At 35.2% G+C, this 23,940-nt stretch overlaps 1 protein-coding gene and 1 long non-coding RNA gene across 5 annotated transcripts; both read left to right on the top strand.

The window, feature by feature from the left end:
- The first annotated feature begins 10,396 nt into the window (after nt 1–10,396).
- On the top strand, nt 10,397–12,053 carry LOC145559622 (uncharacterized). Of its 2 annotated transcripts, none has more exons than XR_014092811.1 (3): nt 10,397–10,434; nt 10,559–10,762; nt 11,135–11,329. XR_014092811.1 is itself a non-coding variant. In XM_081621020.1 (3 exons), the coding sequence occupies exons 2-3, from the start codon at nt 10,668–10,670 to the stop codon at nt 11,815–11,817; spliced, it is 537 nt and encodes a 178-aa protein (XP_081477146.1). In that variant the 5' UTR covers nt 10,397–10,434; nt 10,559–10,667; the 3' UTR covers nt 11,818–12,053. The 2 variants fall into 2 exon arrangements, 1 of the variants encoding a protein (XP_081477146.1); XM_081621020.1 differs by lacking the exon at nt 11,135–11,329 and adding an exon at nt 11,376–12,053.
- A 118-nt stretch (nt 12,054–12,171) lies between these two features.
- On the top strand, nt 12,172–16,884 carry LOC145559635 (uncharacterized). Of its 3 annotated transcripts, none has more exons than XR_014092822.1 (5): nt 12,172–12,201; nt 12,294–12,427; nt 15,110–15,716; nt 16,192–16,434; nt 16,529–16,884. It is a non-coding gene; the product is annotated as an uncharacterized LOC145559635 (long non-coding RNA). The 3 variants fall into 3 exon arrangements; XR_014092815.1 differs by having other exon boundaries at nt 12,177–12,427; nt 15,110–15,359; nt 15,472–15,716; XR_014092814.1 differs by having other exon boundaries at nt 12,177–12,427.
- Nucleotides 16,885–23,940: the final 7,056 nt, after the last annotated feature.

Consider the following 23,940-nt stretch of genomic DNA (forward strand, 5'->3'; position numbering starts at 1 on the left):
GTCGAAGATTTCGAATGAGGCAGCATGTCTTTCTCCGTATAAAAAACACTTTAGAAGAACGTCATTTGTTCTTTCAACAAAGGCAGGATGCTACGGGTAGATTTGGTGCTTCAGCATTGCAAAAATGCACAGCGGCTATAAGGTTAATAGCATACAGCACCTCTGCTGATTCCGTGGAAGACTACATTCGGATTAGTGGATCTCTTGCAAGAGATTGCTTACAACATTTTGTAGAAGGTATTGTCTCTTACTTTAGTGATGAATACCTTAGGAAACCCAATGAAGAAGATTTGGTAAGATTACTGAGAATTGGAGAACGAAGAGGTTTCCCAGGAATGCTCGGTTCCATCGATTGTATGCATTGGCGGTGGAAGAATTGTCCTCTTAGATTGAAAGGGATGTTTTCTGGAAAAGCCGAAAAGCCCACATTAATTTTGGAGGCTGTGGCATCATATAATCTTTGGATTTGGCATGCTTTTTTTGGGACACCGGGTAGTCGTAATGATATCAATGTTCTTGATAGATCTCCATTATTTAACGATGTGTTTGAAGGTCGTGCACCACCTATTAACTATGTCGTAAACAACCACCATTACAATATGGGATATTACCTTACTGATGGTATATATCCTAGATGGGCAGCATTTATTCCCACCATATCCCTCCCACAAAACGAAAAAGAGGGTCTTTTTGCTAAGAGACAAGAAAGTACGCGAAAGGACGTTGAGCGTGCTTTTGGGGTATTACAGGGTCGCTTCGCAATAATAAGAAATCCCGCTCTTGCTCGTGATGCATCTATGTTGGGAAAAATTATGATAGCTTGCATTTTATGCATAACATGATCGTTGAGGATGAACGAGATACGTATACAACATATTATGATCCGACTGAATATGATCAAGCATCACCTCCATCTTCAAGCACCAGAAATAATAATGAACCCTTTCAATATCAAAATAGTGAAAATCGAATTGCAAGTTTGGATAATTACATGTCTAATAGAGCTCGTGTTCGTGATGAAGATATGCATAGAGCCCTAAAATCGGATTTAGTGGAACATTTGTGGCTCAAGTTTGGGGGTACTAATAGGCATAATAATCGACAGTAATGTAGTATTGCAATTTTAGCTATCTTTATTTAAATATCATGCTATTTTTTTTTTAGAAATGTTCTATGTATTGGTGTATTTTTAAGATTTATTATCGTATTGTCAAATAATATGTTATCTTATCATTTTATCATTTTTTAACTTAAATAACGATTATTAGATCATAATTTACATTAATAATGAATAATTATTAATTACGTTTAATTAATTAATGTTGATTAAATTATGTAGTCATTTATTGTTAATTTTTTAATTCATATAGTTATGGTGGGGTAGAGTAAAAGTAAGAAAGAGAAAATCAATAACCATAAAATTAGAGGGCAACTAATGGGACGGCATGGGCATAAGTGGGTATGGGAGTTGGGCATGAATGAGGTGGAAGAGAGAGGAATTAATTAAAAATGTGATGACCACCATTGCCTTGGGCAATGGATGGCTATGCTCTTAAGATCGATATATACCTATCTCTCTCTATTCTCTAACTAACATAGATACATATCGATTGAGTGGTTACAATTCCAACAACATCAACAGCTGATTATTCGAGGACTGAGGAGTAAATAAAATTCAATACGTATGTCGGTTTGTTATAGTTGTTTACACTATTTTCATGTATCATATATAATGTGTGGTTGCCTCAGTCAATTAAAGTGTCATGTAGAGACTAGAGACTAGTCTTGCACTTAAAGCTAGATTCTCAATGATAAATGTATCCAACCACCTATCCAGTGTACGTGTGTGTGTTTTTTTTTTTAAAAAAAGGAAATCCATCTATTGAGATCAATGATGATTATTTAGTATATAAACTTCGTCCAATCCTTGATGTTCTACTCACGGTATTACTCTGGGTGGTGATGGGCCAAAGTCATCCACCTTGATGGGTCGCACGCACACTTCACTCTATATTAGTATGATATTGTCCGCTTTGGACCTAACCCGCACGGATTAGTTTTTGGTCACCTTTCCTTAGACCAAGGACCACATTACTCATGGCCTTTCCTCCAGCGAAACTATCTTGCACCGTCGATAACACCACGAGACATGCCGCTTAAGCCACAATATCAGGAGGACTTTTAATTTGACGCAAGGCACCAAAATCAGGAGGTCACACATTTGAGGGAACCATCCCACACATAACGCCCATATTGTCCCGGCCAAACAACCATCGGCTCTAGTACCACTTGTTGGGCCCGGGTCACCCACCTTGAAGGATCGCATGCACACTCCATTACACATTAGTATGATATTGTCCATTTTGGGCCTAGTCTGCACAAACTTGTTTTTGGGGACCTTTCCAAGAGGCCTCATACTAATGGAGTGTGCACTCACTTATAAGGAGTTCTTTACCTCCTTACTCCTTCAATGTGAGACTTGGGATGAACTACCCCAATAGGTGGGTCAACGCTAAAAATTAGGTTAACCATGGAAATTTGAGTATAGGTAGGATTTTACAACAAATCACCTTTTATTAAATAGTTTCTTACAATTTTTTTTATTGGATAGTTTCACACAAAGTATAGGCTTTATTGATTAGTTTATGCATGAAAAAATCCTTATTAATATTTAGTTATTATAATTTTTACTTATTGATAGTTGAAGATAACATCAAATTTTCCATTAATATACGTGTACAAGAGAAACAATTCAATAATTCATCACTTATTCGAGTATAGAGGGAATAATAAGAAAAGGCGTTGAATATTCTATGGTTAAATTAATTAAAGGTGGGCCAATAATAGGATAATGTACACGTACAATATTGCTAAATAGCGTAGCCAATAATATCTGCTATGCACTAATTATAATGCACGTATTTTCTCAAATGACTATGCGTCTCAAAACCCTATAAATACCCCCTCATCCATAACCAAATTCATCACACAAAAAACTCATTCAAAAAACAAAAAAAAAAAACAAAAGAACTAAGAGTTAATTAGTTACAAAAGTTAAGAAGAGTGAAAATGATGAAGATTAAGAGCTTTGTGATACTCATGGTGATCATGACCCTTTTGGTGGGTACATCAATGGGAGATGACGGAAAATGTAAGAATAAGGGCAACTGCACCAAAGGGATGTGCTGTAGCAAGTATGGCTACTGTGGCAGCGGACCTGACTACTGTGGCCGTGTCGAGCAGGTTCAAGACCACCCATCTACCGACCTTCCCCAAACTCGCAAGGTTGGTGTTAAAGCCCCTTGAAAGATGCAACTGATTATGGCCTGATGGGTTACCCTAGCTTATAGTGTAATCTCTTTGTGCCTCGCTACCTGTATGTTATCCACTATAAATAAGCTCCTTTTATACTCGTATAATATAGGGGCATTTTAAGTTATTGCACGTTGTGACTTCGTTTGTAATAAAATGATCGAACAATAGATATATTGTTCGTCTTATATATGTTATCGTACATGTTTAAGTTTTAAAAGATCTTGAATGTTGCGTTATTATTATGTCTTCCTTTTAAAAAAATCAACTCTTGTAATCATGCAGTATATTTTGAAAGAGCTAGGAATAACACATTTTGAAAAATTAATGGGTCACAACCTAATAAAGAGGGACTTTTATATGAGTCGATCTGAATACGACCAAGAAAAGGAATAATCATGTTCTTAAAAATAGATTGGACACCATATAAGAGGAGAATAGCAAACTTGCTTAAAGGTCGCATGGATTCATATAAGACACAATTGAAGTACTACCTCCGGTCCAAAGTACTCGCAACTTTGGGATATTATTTGTGAGATATAAAATATTTCAAAATTGCGAGTAATTTGGACCGGAAGTAGTATTAAAGATCTTCTGGTGCAAAAAATTGCATAATGGTCGCATGAATTCATATAATAAGAGTATTAAAGATCTTCTGGTGCAAAAACATAATGTTTCTATATATATTTCATGGAGACTGGAGAGAAAGCTTCTAACTCGGAATTAACATTACACATCTCAACACAAGACATATATATTTTGTTTTTTGGGATTTTTGTTGTTTATAATAAGCTCTTAATTTCTTATCACTAGTTATGAATGCTAATAGTGGCTTTTGTTTTTAGTAATTGATGTAAATCAATATTCTACCTAGATTTTTTTTATTTGTAAAAAAAAAACAAAAATAGAAATTTTGAAATATGGATGACTTTTATTTTATTTTATGATTTTTTTTTCATAGAATAAAATAGTGGCTTTAAAACATACTGTTAGCTGTTAGTGTGTTCTTTGCCACAAGTGTGGGTACAGTCTTGCTTTCGGTATAGTAATATTTTGTTTTTGACAAATTAGGGAGAATTGAATAGAATGGCTTCATTATTATTCATCAATAGGTTTAGTATTTATACAAAACTTAAACTCATAAGATAGGAAACAATCTTCCTAAAAGATATACGTCTAACCATAAACCCTAAAGATATATTCTCAAAATAATATCTTAACATAAATATCCTAAATATATTATTCTCTGAATGATATCTACGGAAAATATATCACACAATATTTTCCGATATCTCATATCTCTAACACCCTCCTCCAATTCCGATATCTCTAACAGTTTTTCATGCTGAAAGTTAAGAATTCTCTCGGTTTGTTAGCTTCTTGAGATTCACCGAAGAAATTTGCTTTTCCATTACACTCTTGCAAGACCATGATTTAATTAATTAAGTGGGTGAGACGATATATATGCATAACAAATTAAAAGAAATTCAAAGTTATTGGAATGTATATCTTACACATATGTTTTGTGAACACTAAAATATATTCTACCTCCATTTTTTTCTCGTGTACAGTGTCTTTTATAATGCTTGCCAAATGCCAACATATAGTTTTAATGATTAATATCATTAATTATCAACATTGTGAAATAATAAAAGTAGATAATAATAAATTTTACATTGAAACAATATTCAAATGAATAATGTACCACGCGATTATGTTTTCCCATAACTATAAATTACAAAAACTAATCAAAATGTAGTTTGTGAATAAGCAAAAGTCAAAATGTGTCAATAAATTAAAAAAAAAAAAAAAAAAAAAACGGAGGAGATATTATCTTACGAAGATCATGTTGTGTGTAGACTATTCTGCAGTTTCAATTCAAGTGAAGAGGATATAGCCTATTGTACTATGGAGCATAACATTCACAATTAGAACCAAACATGACAGATGATGATAGTAAATGATTTATGCCCGTTTTGTGATCAAGTGAAACTATTGATGTTGAGTAGATAACCACCTTTAAAAAAAAATAAATAAATAAATAAAAAAAAGTAATGGACCGTACAAAGCTCGGTAATAAATTATATATAAATCGTTCATTAAATAAGAAACGTACCATTAATTGTATACACACAATAATTAGTTATAGGATTGGACCTCTAGCTTCAAAATACTGAATAATTATATTGTCAAGTTTTCATCTACATTTTTATGAATATAATTAAACCACAATTACCTTCACAAATGAAACAATTTGATTGAGTTGAGCCCGTGTGGAAAGATATATGCGACCATGTAAGTCTATAAGAAGATACGAAGTATATAACACCTAGAATGAGTAGTAAAGTTTGGATTATCACTATAATTTTTTTCAACAACAAAATGTTCTCCTAGTTCTTCATAATCGTAATATATGGTCAAACAAACAAAAAGAAGAAAGAAGGAGTTTCAAATTCTAGATATGCAAGTGGTTATTACTTTAGTATAGATATAGATGAACAATGTTATTAGACTTTATTAAAGCTAATTTAATCGGGCCCAAAAAATGTCGGGTTTGCCAATTTGGACATAAAATTTGGGCCCAAATGCAGTCGGGCTCGGCCACACCTCGTTTTAAAGTTTTTTTTTTTTTTTGAAATAAAATTGATTCATAAATAAAGTCATACGACATCTATAAAGAGATTTTGATCGAATGAATACATAATAATTGAATCAAATAAAAACATTCCATAAGCAAAACTACGATCGTTGTTGCAAATCGTACATTCTTCATACCCTCTTTTATATCGTTGTGATTTACAGCCTTCATTGGCGAGGGGGTCTATCGATCTGTTGTAGCCCTGCAGAAAATTTCCATCTGATTCGCTAGATTGTAATCGACATATTAACCTATTTTTCGATCTCGCACAAAATTTTACCCATGAAACAACTCTATAGCAATCTATAAAATAAAAAAGCAAATCCTCCCTCAAAAGAGAGAAGAAAAACCCGGTATTTCGAAGGAGCCAAATCTTCCTAAAGAAGAAGAAAAACCCTAGCCTCCATTGCACGTCACCAAGCAAGCATTATTTTGTACCAAAATCATATAATTACCAAAATTAAATAATGTTGTACTAAAATATTTTGGTACCTAATTTATTTTATGGGAAAGTCTAAATATTGCCCTTTAAGAACGGTAAATTCTATTTGGTATTGTAGAGTATTTAATTATCAGCGCGTTTCTGGTACGGCTGGCCGCACGGTGCGGCAAGGTTCCATATCGGTAACCCTTCTAATAACCCCTCAAGTAATCCCACTTAAGTAATACCTCTATTAACCCCCCACACAAAGTAACCCTGACTGACTTAGTAACCCCTGACCAAGTAACCCTGACTGACGTGGTAACCCCCGACCCGAAATACCGACACAAACCCGATTATTAACCGACCCATCTAAACCCGATTAAATGGTGACCCAAACCCAACCTGACCTGACCTGAAACCAACCCTAGACCCGAGTTGACCCGAGTATGTGAGACCCGAACATGAACTGACTTGGAGATGACCCGACCCGAATGTAACCCGTAAATTATTGACCTGAACCGAACCCGACTTGAAATGAAATTGACCCAAACCCATTTTAACCCGTCAAAACCCGAATTTAACCTGACTTGTTTCTAACCTGACCTGAATTCAACCCAACTCATTCCTAACCCAACCCGAATTTAACCTAACCTATTACAAACCCGACCCAAAATCAACCCAACTTGTTATTGACCTGACCCAAATTCAACCCGACTTGTTATTGACCCGCTCCAAATTTTACCAGACCTATTACTAACCCGACCCAAAAATTAAACCCGATCTGTTACTAACCCGACTCGAAATCAACACGACTTGTTATTGACTCAACCCGATTATTCCCGACTCGATTTCAAATCATCTTAAATGCAATTTAGACCACCTTAGTATTATTGATAAAATAATTTTGTCTAGGGAGACCAAGTTGGTCCAGGCCAACAAAAGAAAGGAGCATCATCCTCAAATTTAAGAGTTAAATATAGTATATATTTGTTGTATGGTCAAAGGAGATAATTATCTTCCTAAATTATAGACTATAGTTCCCTAGTATATTGCCATATATATTATAGTCAAAGAAAATAATTAGCTTGATAAAAATGATAATTATCTATTTATACTTAGTTGAACCCGAATATGACCTGACTTGGAAATGACCCGACTTGATTTTAACCTGCAAATTATTGACCTGAACATAACCCGACTTGAATCCAAGAAAGACGCGACTTGGAAATGACCCAACCTGATTATAACCTGCAAATTATTGACTTGAACCAAACCCGACTTAAACCCGAGAATGATCTGACTTTAAAATGACGCGACCTGATTATAACCCGAAAATTATTGACTTGAACCAAACCCAACTCAAACCCGAGAATGACCCGACCTGATTATAACCCGCAAATTATTGACTTGAACCGAACCCGACTCGAATCATAGAATTACCCTAACCCCTTTTAACCCGTGAAAACCTGAATTAAACCCGAATTATTGTTCATCCGACCCGAATGTAACCCCACATGTTATTAACCCGACTTAAACCCTACCTAAACCCGATAAGAAGTATGACCCGACGTGACCATACTTACGCAAGACCCAACCCAAACCCGACCGCATTGGTTATGGAATTAATCCGAGTTGACCCGACCCGAGTTGACCCGACCCACTCATACCGATCCAAATCCGACCCGTTTACCCGAATTGACAGCTCTACCCGAAACCTCCAAAATTTCTCAAAAAGCGTGGATATTGGCCTTCAATGTTGGAATTTTTTGACTTTTTTTTTTCACCCGGAAATAAAAATTGTCAAAATGTTTACCATGGTCCCTAATACCCTCCGAGAGTCCAATTGGCTGGGTGGAACCATCCAATTTGCCTTTAAACGACCAACTTACCGGTTTACAACTTGCACCGATTTCATTAACTCACACCTACCACGAACATTTATGACAACATATAATGATCATATATGGTTCCAAACGGCATTATATGACCCCAAGATGTATCCCCTAAAATCTTATTTCTTTTCGACACCGGGCCTCGAAACCTTCAAATTTCTCAAAAAGCATGAATATTAGCCTTCAATTTTTTAATTTTTTGACTTTTTTTCGCACGGAAATAAAAATTACTGAAATGTTTACCGTAGTCCCTTTTATCCCCAGTGAGTCCAATTGGGTCAGTAGAACTATCCAATTTTCCTTTAAACGACCAATTTACTGATTTACAACTTGCACCGATTTCATTAACTTAATACTACCATAAACATTTATGACAACAAATAATGATCATATATGGGTCCAAACGACATTATATGACCACGAGATGTATTCCCTAGAATTTCAATACTTTTAGAGACCGGGCCCCGAAGACACCAAAATTTCTCAAAAAGCGTGGATATTAGCCTTCAATTTTTGAATTTTCTAACTTTTTTTCGCCCGAAAATAAAAATTGTCAAAATTTTTACCATGGTCCCTAATACCCTCCGAAAGTCATTGGGTAGGTGGAATCAACTAATTTGCCTTTGAACGGCCAACTTACTGATTTACAACTTGCACCGATTTCATTAATCAAGCCTACCACGAACATTTATGACAACATATAATTATTATATATGGTTCCAAACAGCATTATATGACCCCGAGATATATCCCCTAAAATATCAAGGCTTTTCGTCAACGGGACCCGAAACCTCCAAAATTTCTAAAAAACCTGGATATTAGACTTCAATTTTGGAATTTTTTGACTTTTTTTCGCCCAGAAACAAAAATTTCCGAAATGTTTACCATGGTCCCTAATACCCTCCGAGAGTCCAATTAGGTCGGTCCATTCAATTTGCCTTTAAACGACCAATTTACCGGTTTACAACTTGCACGGATTTCATTAACTCAAGCCTACCACGAACATCTATGACAACATATAATGATCATATATGGTTCCAAACGGCATTATATGACCCCTATATGTTTTTCCTAAAATCTCAAGACTTTGCGACACTGGGCCCCGAAACCTCCAAAATCCTTACCCTATAAAAGCACCAACACTCAAAAAAATTGGGGTTCCTTATGAACAGTGTGCTGACCAAATTGCCCCTGTATTTGTACTTGAAATTCCTTATCTACAGTGTTGTGACTGATTTGCCCTCAAAAAATTCCATGTGCATCATTGACATATCACTGACTGAGCACATGGGTGGTCTCTCTCCTCCATACCTTTCAGTCTCTCTCCTTCCTCAACTATCCTCTGCTTGCCAGAAAATCTCCATCTTTCCTTAATTTTCTCAATTTTCTCGAGAAAATGTCAGTTTTCTCACCATATCTTGTTTGATTCCATTGAAGCATACTCCGACTTCTCATCAAGAAAATGGTAGATGAGAGAAATAAGTAATTTTTCGGTTTGGCAATATTATCGTGGTGTTGAAATGGTGGCGGATCTGAGTAGCCGCTTCTCTATTTCCTTCATGTAAGGGTGTCCGTTCGGTTTTCGGTTTGGATTTAGTCCAAATCCGATCCAATCCGAAATATAATTCGGTTTTCAATTTTCCAATCCGATCCGATCCGAATTTCTCTCTTGATCCAATCCGATCCAATCCGAATTACAATTCGGTTATTTGGATCCGATCCGAAAATCCGAATTATAATACATTATTTTTTTAGCGCCTAATACAATTATAAAAATAAAGCTTTACTATAAATAAAAGTCTTCAAAATCATGATTAAAATACATAGTTCAACGTCAAGTCATTAATTATTTAATACAAAGTCTCTCTAATTTATTTTATGTAGTATTAAGTATTTGAGTTAAACTTCAAAATATACAGAAATCCATATTTATACAAGCTTAATTTTACAATTCGGTTTTCGGTTTGGATTGGATCCAATTAGGGTTAATCCGATCCAATCCGAAAATCCGAATTTCCAAAAGATCTCAATCCGATCCGATCCGATTTAAAGTTCGGATCCGATCCGAATTGATAATTCGGTTTGGATTGGATTGGATTTCGGTTTTTATCCGAATTATGGACACCCCTACCTTCATGTATCCTCAAATAAATCATCAACGAATCAAGGTAATTCCTCTTTTCTTCATTTCAGCTGTAAAATTTGCTACCCTTTTAGGGTTAGATCTAATACTCAATTTCACAAATTATTGGGTCTGTTAAGAATTTTTTCGCAAATTTGCTATCCTTTTAGGGACGAAAGTTTGGTGGTGTTGGAGATGGTGTAACTTCGAACACCGACGCGTTTCGTAAAGCTATTGGGTATTTGAAACGTTTCGAGAATAAAGGTGGGTCCCAGCTTAATGTTCCTCAAGGAAGATGGGTTACTGGAAGCTTCAATCTTACTAGCAATTTCACGCTTTTTCTTGAAAAGGGTGCTGTTATTTTGGGATCTCAGGCATGTAATCTCCATAATTCCAATTATTTTGATTTGATTATTTTTTTTACTATTTTTCAGTTGGGTTCTTTTGTAATTGATGATTTGCATGCTTTAATCTCTCAATTATTTTGTGGGTTATGATTGAGTGCATATTTGATTAGCTTTTCATGAGATTTAATTTGCTTTTTATAAATTTTGCAAGTTTACCCCATTAGGAAATGCAAGCACAATTCCTCTTCTTGAATGATTTAGCAAATGTTTTCATTGCACTGGGGTAATGATTTAGCAAATATAGTCAACGAATTTGTTTGCAAATGTACCCCATTTCAATCCATTGTTTTGGGAGGTCTATTGTTTTGCATGCTGTGTAAGAGTGTTTCTCTTTTACAGCTTCTACTCAAGTTTTGGGAAGTGGGATTAAGGTTTTAAAAAAAGATTAATCTACTGTTTGGTTTGCTCAAGTGTTGGGAAGTACGGTTAAGGTTTTAATTTTAAAAAGATTAATCTGCTGTTTGGTTTCAAATCAAAACAAGCACATTGCCCTGGAATGTACCACAAAGTCTCTTTGTTGGAACTATCGAGAACCTGGCCACACAGCCAGCAGCTGCCCTAATGAGGGCATTTGCCACAGGTGTGGCAAGGGTGGTCACCAGGCCAGGGACTGTCATGTCCCACCACCACCACCCGGTGATGTGAGGTTGTGCAACAGCTGTTACAAACAAGGCCACCTTGCACCAGATTGTACCAACGAGAAGGCCTGCAACAACTGTAGGAGGACAGGTCACCTTGCTCGAGACTGTACTAATGAACTTGTCTGCAACCTGTGCAACTTGTCAGGACACGTAACAAGAGGTTGCCCTAAGGCAGATGATCTTGCTGGGAGAGGAAGTGTGGTTCGAGGTGGTGGTGGTGGTGGTTACAGGGATGTTGTATGCAGGAACTGCCAGCAGCTAGGGCACATGAGTAGGGACTGTGTTACACCAGTGATTTGCAATATGTGTGGAGGGCGTGGTCATCTGGCATACGAATGTCCTTCAGGGAGGTACTTGGATCGCTACCCCAGGAGGTACTAATTGTTGAAGCTTACCGTATGATGGCTATCCATGAGAATTAGGTGTATCGGCATATTTTTTGCCAGTTAGTTATGTTACTAGAATCTTGAAGTAGACTTTATATAGTTTCAGCTGAAGTTTTAAGTTGACAAGTTTCAAATTGTTCTTTGAGTGCTGTACTATTGAATGGAATGGAACTTTTAGCATTATTTGAAGTTTGTTGAAGTTGAGATTGGAAGAATTTGGATATTTCAATCTATTTTCATTTTATTTATTGCACAAAATTTATCAAGATTAATAAAAGTTATCTTGTTGCTTTGATCTCAGTTGTGATTTCTTTTAAAAGTTTGTTGTTTATTTGTTATCTTCATTACAGATTTGACCCCTTTTCGTAGTAGGATACAGGTAAGTTTTATTGGCTTTGAAGATGAAATTATATTTTGAGAAATACTCAATAAACTTCAAGGTTCAATCTTGAGCTCTTCCTTATGGACCAGCCTTTGCTTGAAGATCATGCTTGGATGTAAACTATGGCTTGAATACGCTTGATAAATACATTAGCTGGTGATTTTAATATGCCTGTTTGGAGCAGCTTACACATACCTGGATCTGTGCTACCTACCTTGTCAAGGTACTATTACTAACCCTTGGAAACTGTCGCATTTCAAAACTTATGTGTGTATAATTCTTACTCCAATGTAATTATATTATGGTATCTCAGTAAGTTATGTAATTTGTATGCATTAGTCATAGGTAGCTAAAACATAAGTTCTTGTGATTTGGTGATGAGAGTGAGTGCAATATTGTCGTTGGAAAAATGGCCTGCTAGAGCGTTACCCCCAAACTTCTTATAGATTGAATCTGATTGTCAATAGGCAATTTGGCACGTTAACAATCTAACTACAATTTTCTTGGGTTTTTAGGACATTTGTCTCCTATCAGTTGCCTAACTAATCGACAAATAGATGTCAGAAAAGCTTTAAACACTGAGAAGAGTAAAACAATATCTCACTCATCTAATCATCTTTCACTAAACACAGGGAAAAATCCGAAAAGTAAAATCGAAAGCAAAAGAAGCTTAACTAAGGTTTCAGAAGTTAACTCCTAGGTCCTTCTGTATTCTCTTACTTGAAACATCCGCAAAGGTTTCATATCAAGAAGCTTGCAGACTTAACCACCCTTAAAAAGCCAATAAAGAGTCATTTTGCTTACTGCAGACTGAAGATTTCTGCTGTACAACTCTGCTTCTGTTTCTGTTTCTGTTTCAATTGATTAAGTAATTATTAACAAGAAAGTGAAAAGATGAATCTACAAAAACATGTAGAGGCCACTCACATGCAGTTTGATTACCTAATAAGCAAAAAGTAAGGCTTACAAGTTATAATATAAACAAGATTTGGAAGAATGTTGTTGGTAGGATGACAAAAGTGTGATCCAAGTTTTCTCAGTTGATTCTTCTGATTCAGTGAAATACTGACAAACAGCTGATTGTATGGCCACAACTTTTTTTAATGCTTCGTTTGCTTCCACTTATACTTTTGCACTCTACTCTCACATTATACAGTAACAGTACAGTTAGTTGAGGAGAATAGCTTATTTTATGTTGTAAAGTTTTTGTTAGGTAACATGAATAATACAATGTCTAGAGCCGAGTAGTTTGTGAACGGATTATCTCATTTACACCCGTATGGAACATACTACGCATATTGTTAGCTTGGCTGCTTGGAGTACATGCAGTGTTTGTGATTCATACTAATACGATGGTCATTAGAGGCGATTGTTTCAATTGTTGTTATGATTTCGATTGTGATCCTTATAGAATATGAGATACTAACTCTGATTATTAACTGTTAACTATCATTGAATCGTCAAGGATGATGTTTGGGATGAACTACTTGAATGAACTGACAAGCATGGTTTGCACATTCTGATATATAATACTTCCCTATTAGACATCTAAGCCATTAATTGAAGTGCTGCTGGTTGTTTCAGTCTATTATTCAGATTGAAGCTTGGCGAAAAACTAAGAAATATGAGTACATATTATCATATTGCGTATTCTTTAGTGATAAAATATGACACTTTTGCATACCATTTTTTATATTGCTGTTTGATACAGTACATATTTCTCATGAATTCTATCGATCGGTTGTAGCTATGAGTAGACTTTGATCTAATTATTGATTGTAGTCATCAAGAGTCAATAAGACATGACAATTATTGCAATAACAACACATAAATCCACATATAATTGATTAGAATATGTATTTATGTGCTTTAGTCTTTTTCTCTGTATTTTTGGTTGTTAGTGGTAAAGCAATTATCTCATAGATTAGGAATCTCCAAGTCTGAAGCAAATACAAAGGTCTGATGCAAACTGGGTTTCACGTGCAGCCGCTATTTACTCACAAGAACTACCATTAGTCATGTTCTCTTGTAAATTCTTTCCATAGTAAATAATAAAAAATGATTTTGTTTTCATTAATAGAAATAAATAAGAATTAATCACTTTTTATAGTAGTAAGTAATATGCCATATTAAATACATTATTATATGTCCCACACTTGTATTACTTGAGAATCTGCTAACCAATCAATATCAAAGTACTCCCTCCGTCCCAAATTACTCGCAACGTTTTGACTTTTTGCACTATTCACACATCTCACTTTGACCATCTTTTTTATCTTTTATATAAAAGCCAATGTAATCATGTAATATGTTGTTGGGTCTATTTTAATGTATAGTTTCTTGAAATTCTGAATTTGATCCCTGGATGATAAGGATAGGAAAGAGGAATAAAATCAGGAGATAGCTGTATTTCCCAACTCTGATTGTATAAAGGCAAAATCTAAACTATACAAATAATATTTATGGGTGATTGTTTCATAATTTGGTGATTATTTGATTGTTGTGGGTGCTAAATTATGATTCTTGATATGATTTGTGGGATTAGATTTTGGTTTATGTGCTTATTTGTCTATGTTTCTGTAATGCTTTATTCACTGGGTTTTGTTTAATTTTTACTGGTTATTACTCTGTAATATTTCAGCTTTCATTATTTATGTTATAGCCCTCTCACATATTAACTTAATTCTGTATTTGTGTTTTCTTTTCTCATATGGATATTACTTAATAGAGCTTGATCATGAACTCATTGATTAATTCTTAATTAGCATAACTTGCGTCCAGAACTTGACAATTAGATAGATCTAAAGGAAACGAGAAAAAGAGTGAGCTAGAAGTGAATTAAGAGTTATTTCCTTCTCTCGGTTTTCTGTTATTTCTGATCTTGCTTAATTTTTGGCAAAACCAGAAACTGAAACCCAGGGATTCCCTGAAAGATCAGCAATTAACTCATCTTATGCTCTCCGGACCACGGCCACAAGAACTCACTGTAGTAAAAGGACAAGAGCGGTGGAAGGAACTGATGCAAGGAAGACTTCGGCAACGCGAACCACTCAAAAAAGAACATCTTAGGAAGCCTCAATCCAAAAATAATATGGAAGCTGAATTTGAGGCTGAAAATGACCAATCTGAAGTTACTGACAACAGTGTGCTTCCTGGTAATGGTTTTTTAGAATTTTAATTTGGATGTTATTTCCTGTTTTTGATTTCTGAATTTTGTTTCTACTTGTGTTGGAGGTGAGATTAAGGAAATTTCAAAAGTGGTTTCAGGACTAAGTGTCGAATTTAAAGGACAAAGTGAACCCCAGGAGAAGGTAGAGTAGCAAGTCAATGATGGGCAAGAAATCATTGATTTCGATGCACAAGAAGAGGTTACCGAGATGTCAAATGACAGTAAGAAGGTCGACTTCCACAACTTCAGTCGGAGGGATCTCCAAAATCTGTGTAAGAAAAATAAGAGACTTGCCAACAGTACCAATGCTGCAGTGGCCGCTTTGCTTGAATCTCTTGAAATTGTAAGTTTCTTTTGCTACCATGTCTTAATTTGGCTAATAATACCTAAACCGTACGTCTTAATTTTTGTATAGTTGACTTTGGAAGCCAATGACTACATTTATGTATATTAGGTGTGATCACTTGATAAAGTTGGGTTGAATATGCCATTTATATATAAGAAGTTAATTTGTAGGTAGAGGGAGTATAACTTGATTCTATCGGGTGGGTGACAGGTTTGAGAAGGTGGGTATATGGGTCAGGGTGGGTGTGTATAGGGTGAATGGCTCTTAATTTATGCTTGGTCCATGGCCAATGGCTGGGTATAGATTTCATGTCCTTTATTTACATCACTAACTTATGAACTCCTGCCCTTAGTGGTCTGCTGTCTCTCCTTCCGTTTCCCTGGTAATATGTGACATTGCAATCTTGCATGAAGGGTGATGGGAGTGTAGAATCAAAGTTTTTCTTTATTTGTGATTTTTGTCATTGAGACAGGGACAAACAAAAGAGTGTTCGCACTGTCAGAGCCAGATGATGAAGCATCGAACAGGTGAACTTTATAGATTGGCATTAGAGGTAACCTTGCACACAAATCGTAAGATGCACCTAATAAAACAGAAGTAGAGAGACCTCCGGCACTAAAATCAGATGAACCTAACATATTAGCAGTAGAAGTTACTTGACTTACTTCTGTACCTGAATCTTCTATTGAGAGGCCTTAAAGTGCATCATATTATGGTATGGGTTCTATGAATCAAAAAATTCTCTCTTGTTTAACATTTATATTCACATTTACTGAAGTGCCTTGTTCTACCTTTGAATAATTATTTAGGTTGGGCAGTTGAAGAGTTTTGTGTACAGAAGGATTCAGATCGAGCCAACTGCAATTGTGTGCTTGATAGGTTTTGGATGTTGAGCACGATATATTTAGGTGTCCTCATTTGGAGAATTTGCGGGTTGCACCCCTTGGATCCAAGCATAGTTTCACAAATAGAACATAGGAAGTTGTATAAATTCTTTTTTGCTACAAACTTGAACTATTACTATTTCTGAGGCAATGTATATAATTAACTTCCTCCTTAAGCTCACTATTTAATTTTTTTTTTCTATTGATCCTAATTATAGATCTTCTCCCTTAAAATTAATGTAATGATCTATGTGTCATACTTAAATTATTGGGCTATTAGATGACCATTTTGCCCTTGAATTATCCATTTATCTTCAAAAGTAAATATAATTCATTGCCTCTAATAAGAATACTGGCATATATGTAGAAATATATATATTAATGGAACCTGCTGTATAAATTAAGCGTGTATGCGTATGATTGTTGTCATACTCTAATTAGAGCGATCGATACAAGAATTGATTCTCTATTTGCTAAGAACATGGATTCACATACAAATAAAAGACCCAAAACTTAAAGCATTAAAGAATAGTACTAAAAAATTAAGATCATATAATTGATAATTTAAGATTGAAGAATTAATACTCATATTATATTATCATAATAGCCCTAATCAATATGGACGCAAATCAAGAGATCACTTCAGAATATTAGGGTGATTAGGAAAATTAGCTTAAGAAAGAAAATTAAGGCAATTATCTCAGGATGTCACAAAAAAAAAAAAAAAAAAAAAAAAAAAAAAAAAAAAAAAAAAAAAAAAGAGGATAGTGAAAGAGAAACCACTTATACCAAGATGTTCAAGTACTAAATGATGGCTTACTTAATATAGCTTGATCATGAACTCATTGATTAATTCTTAATTAACATAAACTCGCCTCCTAAACTTGCAATTAGATATGATTAGGATATAAAAAGAGAAAGATCTAAAAGAAACGAGAAAAAGAGTGAGCAAGAAGTGAAAAGTTCAATCTAACAATTAGCTTTGGATAAGCTTAGCTTCTTTCAAAATATTTATTGATTAATTAATCAGAATTGACAAGTATGAGAAAGTCAAACTAAGGATTGTGCTCGAGAGTGATCAATAAAGAAAAGAAAGATAAATTAGAAAATCAGGGCAATTAGCTTAGGGGATGGAAAGAAAGAAACCATTTTAGTGAGAGAGACCACTTAAGAAAGATCCATCACCAAGGAAAGTTAGGGCGATTAGCTTATGAAAACGAAATTAGCTTAGGAAAAAGGCTTCATAAAATTTGAGAGAAAAAGAGACCACACAAAAAAAATTGTAAGAAAATTAAGACAATTATCTTAATTTAAGAGAGAAAAAAAAAACAACCACTTCAGAAAAATCATTTATGAAAATAATGTCAATTGGCTTTGAAGGGATGAGAGACCAATTACGAAAGATCACATAAAAAAATTGAGGCAATTATCTTAGAAGTGATAGAGCGAGAGATGAGTCACTTAAGAAAGATCACTTAAAAATTATGGCAATTAGCTTAGAAAAACAAAATTAGCTTAGGCAAAGGCTTTCTAAAATGGTAGATGAATAGATAGATAGAGAGAGACAGAGACCACTAAGGAAAACCATTTAAGTAAATCAGGAAATAATAGCTTAGGAAGCAACCTATTAATAGACTTGAGAGATAAAAGCCACTTACAAAAGATCATTGAGATAGACCACTTTTAACATAAAAAAAGGAGAGACAACTTAAGAAAGCCACTTTAAAAAGAAATAAATTTAGGAAAAAGAGTTACTAAATGCTAGAGCGACATAGAGAGAGATACCACTTTAGAAAATTTTCAATAAAGAAGAAAGAACACTCAAAAGAATCACTTAAGAAAAGAAAGATCAAATAAGAAAATCAAGATACCACTTAAGAAATCACTTTAGATAGTCGGGCAACTAGCTTAGGAGAGGGGCATGATAATCGGGAAAATAAATAGAACGCACTCCATTTTTTTCCCTTACCAAAAACATTATTATCAATTTTTTTTTAAAACAATAACCATGCTCAATACTACTTTAGACACATATGTAACAAGCCCCCTAACATAAATTTCTTTTCAAACTCATTACATATTTGAAAAAAAGAAAAGAACAACCCCCACATTGCCGCACCTCAAGACAACAATTACACGCTAAAATTCCAACTAGCAACGCGCGCGAAGCGCGCGCAAAACACCCTAGTTTCTCAAAAAGCGTGGACATTAGCCTTCAATTTTGAAATTTTTTGACTTTTTCGCCCGAAAATAAAAATTGAAAAAATGTTTACCATGGTCCTTAATACCTTTCGGTAGTCTAACTGGGTGGGTGGAACCATCCAATTTGCCTTTAAACGACCAATTTACCGGTTTACAACTTGCACCGATTTCATTAACTCAAGCATACTACGAACATTTATGACGACATATAATGATTATAAATGATTCCAAACGGCATTATATGACCGCAAGATGTATCCCCTAGAATTTCAAGACTTTTCGACACTGGGCCCCGAAACCTCCAAAAATTCTCAAAAAGCGTGGATATTAGTCTTCAATTTTGGAATTTTTTTTGACTTTTTTCGCTTAGAATTAAAATTTGCTGAAATGTTTACCATGGTCCCTAATAACCTCCGGGAGTCCAATTGGGTTGGTGGAACCTTCCAATTTACATTGAAACGACCAATTTACTTGTTTACAACTTACACGGATTGCATTAATAACTCAAGCATACTAAGAACATTTATGACAACATATATTGATCATGAATGGTTCCAAACGACATTATATGACCCTGAGATATATCCCCTAGAGTTTCAACACTTTTCGACACCGGGCCTACAATATTTAAATTTTGACTTTTTTCGCATGGAAATAAAAATTGCCGAAATGTTTCCCATGATTCCTAATACCGTCTGGGAGTCCCATTGGGTGGGTAGAACCATCCAATTTGTCTTTAAACGACCAACTTACCGGTTTATCACTTGCATGGATTTCATTAAATCAAGCATACTACGAACAATTATGACAACATATAATGATTATATATGGTTCCAAACGGCATTATATGACCCTGAGATGTATCCCCTAAAATATCAAGACTTTTCGAAATCTGGACTTGAATCTTCCAAAATTTCTCAAAAATGTGGATATTAGCCTTCAATTTTGAAAATTTTTACTTTTTTTCGCCCGAAAATAAAAATTGCCGAAATATTTCTCATGAACCCTAATACCGTCCGGGAGTCCCATTGGGTGGGTGGAACCATCCAATTTGCCTTTAAACGACCAATTTACCGGTTTACAACTTGCACCGATTTCATTAATCCAAGCCTACCACGAACATTTACGAAAACAAATATATAATTATCATATATGGTTCCAAACAACATTATATGACCCCGAGATGTATCCCCTATAATTTCAAGACTTTTTGACACCGAGCCCCGAAACCTCCAAAATTTCACAAAAAGCGTGGATATTAGTCTTCAATTTTGGATTTTTTTTTGACTTTTTTCGCCCAGAAATAAAATTTGCTAAAATATTTACCATGATCCCTAATATCCTCCGGGAGTCCAATTGGGTTGGTGGAAATATCCAATTTGCATTTGAACGGCCAATTTATCGGTTTACAACTTGCACGGATTTCATTAACTCAAGCAAACTACGAATAATTATGACAACATATAATGATCATATATGGTTCAAAAAGGCGTTATATGACCCCGAGATTAACCCCTAGAATTTCAAGACTTTTCGACACTGGGCCTCGAAAAATTTCTCAAAAAGCGTGGATATTAGTCTTTAATTTTGAAATTTTTGACTTTTTTTTTTGCCCGAAAATAAAAATTGCCGAAATGTTTACCATGGTACCTAATATCCTCTGGGAGTCCAATTGGGTTGGTGGAACCATCCAATTTGCCTTTAAACGGCCAATTTATCGGTTTACAACTTGCACCGATTTCATTAACTCAAACCTACTACGAACAATTATGACAACATATAATGATCATATATGGTTCCAAACGGCGTTATATGACCCCGAGATGTATCCCCTAAAATATCAAGACTTTTCTACACTGGGCCCTAAAATCTCCAAAATTTCTCTAAAAGCGTGGATATTAGCCTTCAATTTTGGAATCTTTTTGAATTTTTTTGCCCGGAAATAAAAACTGGCAAAATATTTACCATGTTCCTTAATACCCTACGAGAGTCCAATTGGGTGTGTGGAACCATCGAATTTGCTGTTAAACGGCTAATTTACCGGTTTACAACTTGGACCGATTTACCGGTCCAACGACCAATTTAATTAACTTGCACCGAACCAGACTTGAAACGAAATTGACCCTAACCCGTTTTAACCCGTCAAAACCCGATTTTAACCCGACCTGTTACTAACTTGATCTGAATTCAACCCAACCCGTTCTGAACCCGACCCGAATTTAATATAACCTGTTAACCCGACCCAAAATCGACCCGACTTGTTATTGACCTGACCCAAATTCAACCTGACTTGTTATTGACCCGACCCAAATTTTACCAGATCTATTACTTACCCGACCCAAAAATTCAACTTGATCTGTTACTAACCCGACACGAAATTAACACGACTTGTTATTGACCCGACCTAAATTTAACCCAAATTGTTCTTGACCCGATTTCTAATCACCTAAAATGCAATTTAGACCACCTTATTTTTGTTGATCAAAGTATTTTGTCTAAGGAGACCAAGTCGGTTTAGGCATGCAAAAGAAAGGAGCATCATCCTCAAATTTAAGAGTTAAATATAATATATATATTTGTTGTATGGTTGTAGGGAATAAATTCAAGCCTTTAAAATCCCACTAGCTCGAACCCCACTGTGATCATATACTAAAGTACGGTGGCGTCCAAAAGGGAAGAAGATAGAGCAAAAGAGTCGCCAACAAGTTTTTAAGGAACTTGTAAACCGCTCACGAGGTGAAGGTTACACCCCTTAACGATCCAAGAGATCGTCAACTCCATAAGGTCATGAACCAAATAAGGGTCCGGGGATGAAGGTACAAATCCAACCTAAAAGAGATTGAACCTGCCCTAATAATAGGCCTCTACTTTATTCTGCTCGCATTCATGTGCGATTTCTGATTAACATGCAATCAATAGGATTAACCCTAAACCTGTTTAATCTATGTTGGTTGAATTTAATGCACAAATAAACTATTATTGGCGATCACTTGAATTATAACCATAATTAACCTTAAACAAGATTATTAATTATCTTATTAAGCGTGGTTGCAAGTACCAAATTCCCTTTAACACGCAATAAAGGTGATCAAGCAATAAAAATATAAAATATAATACATATCAAGCAACATAATAAATAACATCATTAATAATAATAATATCAATCATAATTAATGATAATCATAATCATGTTAAAGCATAGCAAGATCCTAGGCATGATACTAACAAGATTAATAACAAACCCTAGCATGTCACTAAGCAATAAAAATCAAATCTTTAACCCTAACATGATACTAACATGAATAAATATTAGGAATAACATATGAAGCATCGTAACAATCATATTTAATATTAAAATTAACCTAGACATGATACTAGGAATCATAATAACAACATAAACATGATATCTACATCATAAATCAAATTAATCAATTAAAGTACTTACTTGGATGCCTCGTACCTCTTTCTAACAACAAAATACACACGTTAGTAACTTCAAGGAAAATAATAATCAAAACAATTAAATTAAATAATTGAAAGAGAGATTTGGGACCAAACCCTCAGAAATTAAAACCTTTCACGTCTAGGGCGAAGGCAACTTCGAATATGGCTAGGTGTATCTAGATCTTGCGAATGCGGAATTTTGTATTCGAGAAAAGGCTAGTTTAGAAAAAGAGAGAGAGAGAGAATAATCAAGCAAATCTTGATGAGAGTTGGTGAATGATAGATGTAGATGATGAAATCTCGTTTTTTTGAAAACGGAGTTTTAAATACGATATTTATAGAGAAAATCAGCCAAAAAAGATAATTTAACAAAACAGAGTCCGAAGATCGCAAAACAGCATTGGCGCCAACCCTGGCGAACTGGCGCTAGGCACCAGTGGCTAGCGCTAGGCGCCAATGGCTAGCGTCTGGCGCCAAGCCTGGTTCCAGGCGCCGAGGCCTGGGGTTGGACGCCAGTCTTAATTCCAACGCGTTTTCAAAAATCTGATAAGTTTACCGTACTGGAAGATAAAATAATATAATTTCTTCGAAAATGCTATTTGATCTTGATTAAAACTCTGAAAAGTCCTAATTGAAATTAAGAATGAAAAGAACCTTCTAGAATGTTCTAGAAGACTAAAACCATTCCTAATTGCATTAGGAATGATAAATTATATTAGGCCCTCCCCTAGATCATTGGGCCGTACATAAAGCTCAAACCGGACCCAGTTGAGTAAATTGGCCATAATTTCCTCAATATTCATCGGAATTGGGCTTATAATATATCGTTGGAAAGGTCTTTTCAAGCCCCATCCAACTACACCATTATTGGACCCTTATCATAGACCAAACTAAACTGTAATGGACGTTTTCATAAAATAGAGTGGGTTTTCGAAAACAGAAAGAAAGAATTTTAACAAAAACTAACCGCAAACTAGACTTTTCACACTTTCACCTCATTCGATTATGGTTCGATGTGAAAGGTATTCATCACTGGGTTTGGTTTTGGGGAGACACAAATGGGTGTCTACAATAGTCAAAGGAGATAATTATCTTCATTCCTAAATTATAGACTATAGTTCCCTAGTATATTGTCATATATATTATAGTCAAAGGAAATAATTAGCTTGATAAAAATGATAATTATCTATTATAGTTAGTTGAATCCGAATATGACCTGAATTGGAAATGCCCCGACCTGATTGTAACCAGCAAATTATTGACTTGAACATAACCCAACTTGAATCTGAGAATGACCCGACTTGAAAACGACCCAAACTGATTATAACCCGCAAATTATTGACTTGAACCGAACCCGACTTAAATCCGAGAATGACTCGACCTGATTATAATCCGCAAATTATTGACTTGAACCGAACCCGACTCAAACTCGAGAATGATCCGACCTAATTCTAACCCGGAAATTATTAACTTGAACTGAACCGACTCGAACCTGAGAAATTACACTAACTTGTTTTAACCCGTGAAAACCCGAATTAAACCCGACCTATTGTTTACCCGACCTGAATGTAACCCGACCCAAACCCGATAAGAAGTATGACCCGACGTGACCGGACTCAAGCATGACCCAACCCAAACCCGATACGCATAGATTATGGAATTAATCCGAATTGACCCGAGCAGAGTTGACC

This window comes from Chenopodium album, chromosome 1 (genome assembly GCF_948465745.1).
Source record: "Chenopodium album chromosome 1, dcCheAlbu1.1, whole genome shotgun sequence".
In the NCBI taxonomy this organism is placed as follows: domain Eukaryota; kingdom Viridiplantae; phylum Streptophyta; class Magnoliopsida; order Caryophyllales; family Amaranthaceae; genus Chenopodium; species Chenopodium album.

Excerpts from the sequence above, each read along its gene's own strand:
- LOC145559622 (XM_081621020.1), top strand. The coding sequence starts at position 10,668 with ATGTTCCTCAAGGAAGATGGGTTACTGGAAGCTTCAATCTTACTAGCA. Across the intron at positions 10,763-11,375 it reads CTGTTATTTTGGGATCTCAG|GTGTGGCAAGGGTGGTCACC; the intron begins GCATGTAATCTC and ends CATTTGCCACAG.